Here is a 10,113-nt window from a genome sequence, read left to right as displayed (position 1 = left end):
CCTAGTTACATTCTTAATGTAACACTTCATTGTAGTCTTTCTTGCAGACTAAGAATAGGATTACTTACCTTAATGAATAGATACACTGCTTCATTAAGTTACAAGTATTGATTTATTGTTTGTATCCATGTTAAACTAGGATTGATATTAAGCTAATCATCAATTTCTTTATGATGATATGTGTTATGTCCATATTTGATCTTACACCTTTAGGTTTAGAGATTGCTGAGTAATTTATCAAATGCATGCACTATTTTTTCGATAATATGATGTATCTGTCTGTTTTTGCTCGGATTGCGTGTTGTGAGGTGTGGGTCGGAGGTTGCAGTCACGTATTGGTCAAATTGCGACCACTGCCTAGGCACTAGAGAAACTCGATCACCACCCTAATTAAGTATCCAACTTAGGTCATCGTCGAGTATAACTATAGAAGTCGATCGGCAAACAATAAGGATTAAGGACATTGGGAAACCACGACTATATACCAAAGCATCATCAAACGATCAAGCTGCTGATAGTAGGCCTTAAGCCAATTAACCACCCATCAACATCAACTTCAGAGGCAAACCTCTTCAGCTAATCCCGTCGTCTGATCACTGCAGTAGAAATGCAGACTTAACACCGCCATCAATCACAATGCTACACAGCAAACGCCATAGCCTATCCTTGAAAAGCAACGACCAAGAAGAGTAGTCACCGAAGGAATTCTTATTAACTGATTAGAGGCAAGAGGGATATAGGAAAACCCTAAACGGGTTTGCGTTAAGGAAATAAAATAAACCGAAACGAGTAAATGTGTTTTTTTTTTTTTGGAAGAAAGTAGATATGATTTTTTTTATTTTTTATTTTAGTGAAAACCACAAAGCTTTATTGAAATTAGGGTAAATGATTACAATCAAACTCTAAAGAATCCAGAATAATTGCTGGAGCTCGATCAATCCATACCTGATTGGTATTGGATTCATAACCAAAAGCAGCTAATTAATCTATGTGCCACTATATTGGCAGTTCTGGGAGCAAACAGGAAAGACAGATCTTTTACAAGTTTACTACCATGATGTATATCAGCAAGGAGGTTGGTATTCTCATTTAACTCAAAATCATTTGCACCAACCTCTTGGATGGCAAGCTGGCAGTCGCTTTCCACATAGATGTTCCCTAATCTGAGTTGCAGCAGTAAGTCAATTCCAGTTCTAATGGCTAATAGCTTCACCTGCTTTGGAGACGACACATATTGAAAGGACTGAGAAAAGCCAGCAACAAAAGAGCCATCGTCTCTTCTGATAAATCCACCTATACCCCCAATATGCTTAGAGGGTAGGAAAGCTCTATCAACATTGATTTTAAGCTTTTGAGTTGGCGGTGGAGTCCAATATTTACTAGGCTTAGCTGATTGACTTTGTATTTGCATTTGTTGCACTTGTAAAAATTTCTGATACCAAGTCAACGAACCAACTACAATGGCCTGTGTTGTTTGAGTGGTATCATTCCACAACTTCTTGTTCCTGTTCTTCCAAAGAGCCCAGACCAGCATAATTAACCTCTCCCAATTTCCGTTGTCAAAATGCTTCCCTTGAGTTAACATCCAATCTTTGAAATGGCAAGGCATGCTGCTTTGAAGTGGCATAGCTGCTATTCTAAGAGCTTCTTTAGCAACAAGGCAATGGCGAAAGACATGAGTGTTTGTCTCACACACTTCCTGACATAACAAATAATTCCCCGGACTAGTGTAGCCCTTATGACTCAAATGCTCTCTTATAGGCAGGATATTTTTCACAGCTCTCCATACACAGAATTTCACCCTTCCCGGCACCCTTGCATTCCATATTTTCTTCCACAGAAAAAGGTAAGGGTCTCCTGATGAAGTAGAGGCTAGGAAGTTTCCCGTTACCTGCAGTCGAGCAAGCCAATATGCAGACTTAACCGAGTATTTACCTTTTCTTTCCAGCATCCATCTAAGTCGATCTTCATATGCAATTCTACTTAGTGGGATACTAAGTATCTTGTCAACGACTGTAGGCTAAAATAAGTCAAAAAGAACTTCTTTTTTCCAGCTTCTGGTTGAATGCTCAATTAAATCCGCAACTGTGGTGATATTTGTATGTATGGGTTTATGAATGAGATAACTAGGACAGTCAGGTATCCATCTATCTTTCCATACCTCAATCTTGGCCCCATCACCAACTTTCCATTGGCTCCCTGCAGCAAGCACAAATCTACTTTCAAGAATGTCCAAGAGAAAGATGGAGCTTCGCCCAATTCTGCATCCCAAAAAGGGTGATTTGGGTAGTATCGAGCCTTGTACAATTTAGGAGAGAGGATTAGAAAGTATCCTCTAAGCCTGCTTTGCTAACATAGCCAGGTTATGAGCATATAAATTTTTAAAACCCAAACCACCTTCTCGTTTTGTCAGGCAAAGTCTACCCCAACTACTCCAATGAATCTTCTTTTTTTGATCGGTATCACCCCAAAAAAATTAAGCACACAACTGATGAATGTCATCACACAAACTTTTTGGGAGCAGATAGCAATTCATAGCATAGGATGGTATTGTTTGAGCAACTGCCTTGATTAAAATTTCCTTACCCGCAGAACTGAGCAGCTTGGATTTCTAGCCAATAAGCTTCTTAGTAAGCTTCTCCTTAATGTAAGCAAAAATTTGCGTTTTGGACCTTCCCACTCTCAAGGGCAACCCCAAATATCTGTCATGCTCTTCAACTTGTTTAACTGCCAGAATAGAAGCCAAATGTTCTTGAATAGATGGATGCACATTCTTGCTAAACACCACACTGTTTTTCTGAAAATTTATTTTTTGCCCTGATGCAAGCTCATAAGTAAAAGATATAAATATAAATAATATTACACATTATATCTTTTTGTGCACAATAGATATCACCTAAATAGCATAAATTCTCCAACGCAATCAATGACTGAAAGTACGAGATCTTGGAATTGATAAATAAAAAATAAAAAAACTCAGGACTCAAAACTTTATGCGTCGTTTCACTTTTCACTATTCAAAGAATGAGCAGCATCCCTAAGCCTAAACTTAGCGCAATCCCTCTAAGAAGGCACAACCCTATATTCTATCAGGGTTATGTTGAAAACCTTAATTATGCCGAAAATCCTGCTAGCACTATCGGGGGTAGAAGCCCCCCCCTTCTAATCAGAAATAATCCTCCTTTGCTAGGTGGGGCCTAAGGTCATCTCAAATAATGGGGTTCAAAGAGCCAATTTCTAATTTTTTTTTTTCTCCAACAACAAATCACAAGAGGGTCCAAGGGCCATAGAGCCGATTCTTGGCCATTTGGCTAGCCCAGTCCAAAAAATTGGGACCACAGCGGCAGATGAAAAAGCAAAATGTGGGTGTGTGGGCTTATAAAAGAAAACAAAATAATGGACAAGTAACAGCTTGCCAGTGGTTGACTTGAGATTGAATTTCTTCCTAATGGTCAAATTGCATATCTATGGTCTTCAAGTAAGACTTCTTTTACATGATTACTTCTGTTCTTTAAATCTATTTAGCAAGTAATTGTAATTTTTTTTTCATGAAACTACTGTTATTGTTATTATATAATATATATTTTTGTTATAGCAACACTTAGCCGAGGATTTCTACAAGGAAGATATGAATGGAAAAATTAATTTTAGCCAAAAAAAATGAATTTTGGTCTAAATTAAAATATTATTATAATAAAATAAAATCATAAATTTAAAAAACATAATGTAAAACAATATAATATTTAAAAACGCTGAAATTTAGTCATGTCTTACTAAAGATAGTTCACTAATTCTTAAATAAAAACAATATTTCTGAGGCTAAATAATAGCCCTCCCTCGTCAAAGCGCTACCCGGCCACTTCTGGTAGTGATCTTAAAGACCCATGGGTAGAACTTGCCTCCAAAAGCTAGCTTGTAAGGAATGGTTGCCCATTGCCCAACTGTCTTCTTGGAATGTGGGTCTCTTTGGATCCTAATATTCCATACCTTCTGGAACCGACTTCTTTCTTCACAAGTTCTATTGGCAATAAGTGGTAGTCATTGCATTTGTGTAAATACTTTATCATTGTCAAAATCAGACATTCATGTCAAACAAGCATGTGGATTGTGCAGCAAGTAACATACTATATAATAAATCTACTATTTCATTTCAAAAAAAAATAAGTGGTAGTCATTTCCATGCTTCGTGAGTTCGAGACAGCTTCACTCATATATATATATATATATATATATATATATATATATAGAGGCCCGATCTACAGCGGACGTCCGCACTTTTGCGAAAGTGCGGACGGCGACACAGCAGGCTGATCCAGGCAGCGACGGCGGCGCGGAGCTTGCCAGACAGAGGCCGGAGGCTTCCCAGACGCGTCTGGACAGCGATTGAAGTCGGAGCAGGTCGGTGTTGCAGGTTTCTGGGCAGCGACCCGACCTGCAACTGCAACCGGACATGCAGCGCTGCAACCTCGTCGCCGGCGACTTCAGCCGACTGCAGACAGGTCCGTCCGACCCCTGGCCTCCGTCCGGCATGCTCCGCCGCTCCGTCGCGCCCCGAGCCGAGCTGCTGCATCGCCGTCCGCACTTTAGCGAAAGTGCGGACGTCCGCTCTCGATCCTCTCCGTGTATATATATATATATATATATATATATATATATATATATATATATATATATATATTAGTATTTATGCTAATCCCTAATACCAATCATCTTGGAGAAGGGATAAAAGGAAGTGAGACACATTGTAAAATGGACCAATAAAAATAATTGAGACAATAACAATTAGATATATTAGCAAATTTTAGTAGTGTTTGATTGGCATCACCACGAATAATGATAGTAAAGATAAAGAAGCACTATATGTTGATTACGGAGAAGATCTGATTATATCAATAAATTCAGGTGTATCGATCCTTTTCTTTTTTTAATTATTTCATTGAAATCAAAAGCCATAACACTATATACATCAATATTCTATGCTTGAGCCTATACTTTAAAGGTTAAGCGAACTAGAAGACTAACAAATATCATTCATTCATTCCTTGTAGCTCGATTTCAATAAATGGGCTTACAACGAAGACTTACATTGGAGAAATTTAACCTAAAAAAGTGTCAACCATCTAGGAACTCAATTGTGGTGAGGTTAAGTGTCTTCGAGAAATTCTACATAGAAGGACAAGATAAAGAAAATGTGTTAGTTCAGTGGTTAGAACGCAGGGTTCGAGTCACTATGGGGGTAGGAGTGAAATCCTTTGATCCTCTTTATTTAAAGGAAAAAAAAAAAAAGGAAAAAAAAGAGAGAGAAGGAGTAGTGACCTCAGCAGCAGCAGGATAGGTAAGACGAAGAGGACCCAAACCTTGTTTCTTCGGAACCCTAGCCTTCTTGGTTTGCTCCCTACTGGACGACCAACTTTATGCGTCACCGGGAGAAAAGCATCATTCCCTTCATTTGGCACCACTTCAGTACTGAAACCTAGTGCAGCAGCCTCCATAGTGGGGTGTCAGATTGTAAGAGCCAACTTTAGCTTCTAGGGTGAAGGAGACTCAACCTCAATTCCATTTCTCTGACCTAAAGCTGAAGGAGCTGGTGATTCCTCATTAGGCTCCCGGTTCTCTAGATTTTAAATTGTCACAGTCCGCTGCTCTTTAGGAGGAAGGGTGGAGCCTATCACATCAGTAAAGAAAGAGCCAAACAAACTCCTCAGAGTCTGAGAGGAAAACACAAAATATGGCACCCCTACCAACGAGTGAGAAGAGGAAACAGCCACTCTTTCGATTACTACAACTGAGGATCCAACTCCTGCATTAGACGTCACCGTACATTGTTTCACTAAATGAGTGCTTGTCTCGCAAGTTAGACAGCGATTGGTGTGGTGTTCAGGAGATAATTTCAACGTTGGTTCCACACTTAGATCGAGCTTCGATCACTAATTGAGCGTTTGAAGATATAATGAGTGATCAAGAGTCTAACAAAGGCCTTAGGAATAATGCTTGATGTTAAGTTAGTGGGCGTTTTTGGTTCTATATAAGCTTTGAGTAATATTTCAGCCTTCATATTCGCATTTGCTGATGTGGCGAGGATCTTCAAGACTTTATGGAACACTAGACGTGATGTTTATGTTGGAAGACTATATTCATTCCAAAACTCAAAATCTTAGAAGTGACTTATATATAATGTTAGATGAGAGATACTATAATTAACCAAAATAGCATCCATTTCCACCTTAATGTTTGGATGTAAGTGTATGGCTTTTGTCATATCCAACTTCATATTGTTATGTGTAGCCTTTATTTGTATGGTCATCCTATTTGAGTTTCTTCGAATGGTTAGTTTACTTTGCTTGAGTTCATAGCACTAAGAACATTTCCAATGATGTTCCGTATTTCTATATCAAATTTATTGAAAACAGCTAAAAGATTTAAAGGAGGACCAAAAAATCTTGCTCCTAAAATGCTCAAAATGAAGCCAAATTTATTATCTATTTTAAATGTAATATTTTAATTTTAAAATTATGATGAACTTATTGGCAAAAAATTATAATTTTAAGTAGATAATTTTAGGTCACCCAATAGTTTTCTTTTGTGGTCAGATCGTATCCCAGTTATTGCTACCTACTTTGGTCAATTTAGCTCAACTAGCTTCTCAATTTGGCATTCGTCTTTGAATCCATTGATATGTCAGTCTCTCCTCTTTAGATTGAGGATATGTAGTGTGAGGCCAGAGTTATTTGTCTTTAATTATAATCTCTTGTTAGGTGTTGTGATTACAATGTAATTGCAGTTTATTTGAATGAAGTTTCTACTTATCAAAAAAAGATAATCACTCTAACTAATACAGTAGGGAATCACTTCCTCTCACCTCAAATTTAGGGATCCTAGCAGTTATCCTATTTTAGGATCGACGTATGAAGCATGGTTGGACTTCCTTTTTTTTTTTTTTTTTGCCCATTTCTCTCTATATTAGATAAACTCTTAAGTTGAGATATCTTTACATCAGCAATCAGGTAGTGCAATTGTAAACTAGAAACACTACTAGTAAAACAGCCATTAGACACTGATTTCAATCTGTATGTATAACTCTCATTACCCACTGAAATCTGTGTGTGAGGGTCATTGGCCACCCTACACTCACGGATTAAATTTCTATCCCATTTAAGGGGGGTGGCCGTTGGCTTTTGCATACAGAAAAAATGGTCAGTGTGAGATATTTAGAAGGGACCTACGCAACATTTCATTTGCTGTATATCCATCAAATTAGCTAAGAACATCAGTGTGAATTGAATATTGCACAAATCAGTGTGAACTTAATACAATTTTCACATTTAGTAAATTTTAGAAATTATAATACTCAATTGTAATTAAAATATCTTTATACCTAGCAAAAGTTCTCAATTTATTGAAAAATAAAAGTGATATATGAAGGAGGCTTCTCCCCAACAAAAACATAGATCTCGATCCAATACACACAAGAATAGAGAGATCAAACTCTCTCTCTTCAAAGTTTTCTCCCAAAACCCTAGCGCGTCTTCAAGTGTACTCGAACGACACTCGTCCGATGGTGGCCTAACATCTATGTCGGCCTTAGTCGGGTGATGTCAGGGCTGCTGCAGGACGGGCCTCAAAAGCTTGCTGATAGTTGTTCTCAATTTGTCTCTTTGCTTGGAGTTTGACGGCATCGCTGCTGGATCTTGGTCTGTTGGGCGCTGTGGCATGTGGGATCGACGACGACATGATGGGTCGAGGGGCAACACACAGGTGATGGCTTTGATGGAGGCATAGGCAGCGGAGTTGTTTGGTGGTGACTTGGTGCAGTAGAGATCGATCCTGGTGGGTCGGTTCTTCTCCTATTGGGTTTCACTGGGAGCATCTGGTTGACCGCATCGGGTGATGATGGCGGTGGTGTTCCTCGTGGCGGCGGCGGCAGGGATGCTGTGTTAGACCGTTGGAGGCTTGGCATAGTGCGATAGGGGTTGGATTGGGCTGCTTGTTGTGAGGCTTGGGCTAGGGCAAACTATGGGCTATTGGTCCGTGGCCTCTATTTTTAGTTTTTAGTTTTTGTTTTAGCTAAATAATTCCCTATTTTTTTAGGGTCCTATGCTTGTTAGGTTAGGTTACTTAATGAGCCCTAACGATTGTAGTTTTGCTTGTCTATTTGCTACGTTTTTTCCATATCCTATAGGCTCGTTTTTAAGTGAGCGATAAGTTCGAATATAGTTGGTCTATCCTACGTATCACTGTGGTTTCACCACGAAACCTTGTTTGTCCATTGTGAGGCAGCGGGTGTATTGATCTTCTTGGCTTGAGTTTTATCAATGGAGTTACCATTAATTCAAAAGAATAGAGAGCTCAAACAAAAGAACAATTGTTGTTAGTTTAAACGAGCTTTTGTCTCCTGCTTTATGTGTTTGGTTTGAGGACGTGCCACAATTACTATCTTGTGTACTAAGAACTGATGTAACTATCTAAATTGCTTATCAATGCAATTACTACTTTCTTCTAAAAAAAAAAAATTAAGTTGAGATATCTTTGATTGCCAATTATACCATGGGTGACAGGTGGAGGACATGTACACATCTTGTTCCCACAATGATTAATCTTCAAGTCATATTTCTTGGATTGGATTAAACTTGTATTGCTATGGTTGGAGAACAACTCATCTATCTAGTCTCAAAATAGTGAGTGATAATAAAGTTGTGGTTTAAAAAAAGTTTTAATAGACTTACGTACGTAGCCAAGAATATCGTGTCGTTCCTCTTAATCTGTCTTTCATTTGTGTATATATATGTGGTGTGAAATCGGATAGAAATGAAGTATTATCTCGAAAAGGAATCACTTGCAAAACACGAACAATAATTGGGGCATCTGTGACTACTCTTTATCGAGAAATTGAAAAAAAATGGCATCGTTTTACTTATTTGTCGTAAGATGCTCTACAACTCAACAAGGAAAATAAGAGGTATTTGAGTGCAGATTTTCCATCTTTCATGAATCTGGGAAATACTTATTTAAATTTAACAAGCAAAATTTTCTTTGTTATTCACTTTATATCGAATATTACAACGTACTTTAGTTCTTCGGATCTCATAGGTGTTTAATTGGGAGAACAAAGTTGAAGAACCTAGGGGGAAAAGCTTCTTACTTGTCACATGTAATTGCCTACATATGACTAAAGCTTAAAGAGAAACCTTGACTTTTGCTGCCATGGTATCTTCTCTTTTGCGAAATAAATCAATTTTATCAAACCACAATTTTGGTTTCATATATATCTTGTGCACTAAACCTAAACCAGCAGGTGAATCTTTTAACTGTGCAATTTTCTACTTTGTTTTTAAATTTGTGTCCCTGACAATGCACACCTTTGGTTTTTTATGAGGCCATCGGGAATCAAACACTGTGTTTCCCTTTGAAAATGATATGATTTTATTCTAAAAAGAAAATTAGTTAGCAACTGCTTCAGAAAATTTTAATCTTCAAGGGGTTATATGAATAAAGCTGATCACCCTTTTGATATTTAGACCAAAACATAATCCTTTTATATCTTCTCCTTTTGGCCTCTGAAATTGCACTTAAGCATCTTTACTGTTATGGCTCCTCTTTGCTTGCAGTAATATAATAATTGAAAGTCCAGACGAATTTTCTCTTTCCAATCAGATTGAATGTTCAGATGAATTATGTTGTACGTGTTCTTTTCACCCAAACTAACAGGTGTCTTTCTCTCATAGGAGCAGCTAAATAAATCACAAGATGCAAGCTAATTCTCATATTAATTATGTTCATGCAAGATTGCTTCTTTGTGTATATACAGTGAATCACAGAGCCACAGGATATTCATTTTGGATAATTAACCCCATTAACTGATTTCTTCGATCTCTTGTGTGAAACACAGTTCGTGTTTTTCTTTTTCTGTATTCCTAATTTTCTTGAATATTTTCTTACAAAAAAGGAGAAAATATGTGTTGATGAAATGCTGTAATGAGACATGTCATAAGTTTAGACAAACATGCTTATGCGTGTACACTGTACACCCACAGTGATTAGTCTCTGACTCCACTATCGAATGTGCAAGCCTAAACCCTAACTAGGGTTTAGGCGTGGTAAGTTTCTTTTCTCTCT

The 10,113-nt window shown here is 37.9% G+C and overlaps 1 protein-coding gene across 1 annotated transcript; it reads right to left on the bottom strand.

The window, feature by feature from the left end:
* Positions 1-961: 961 nt before the first annotated feature.
* LOC112177831 lies at positions 962-4,570 on the bottom strand. Its single transcript, XM_024316079.1, has 3 exons — positions 4,276-4,570; positions 2,162-2,199; positions 962-1,891 (listed from the first exon to the last, which is right to left on the bottom strand). Exons 1-3 carry the CDS (start codon positions 4,568-4,570, stop codon positions 962-964), a joined length of 1,263 nt encoding a protein of 420 aa, XP_024171847.1.
* Positions 4,571-10,113: the final 5,543 nt, after the last annotated feature.

The sequence above is a fragment of the Rosa chinensis genome, chromosome 7 (genome assembly GCF_002994745.2).
Source record: "Rosa chinensis cultivar Old Blush chromosome 7, RchiOBHm-V2, whole genome shotgun sequence".
Taxonomy (NCBI): Eukaryota; Viridiplantae; Streptophyta; class Magnoliopsida; order Rosales; family Rosaceae; genus Rosa; species Rosa chinensis.
Note: the sequence above shows the minus strand (reverse complement) of the source record. Positions and strands in the feature narration are given on the sequence as shown.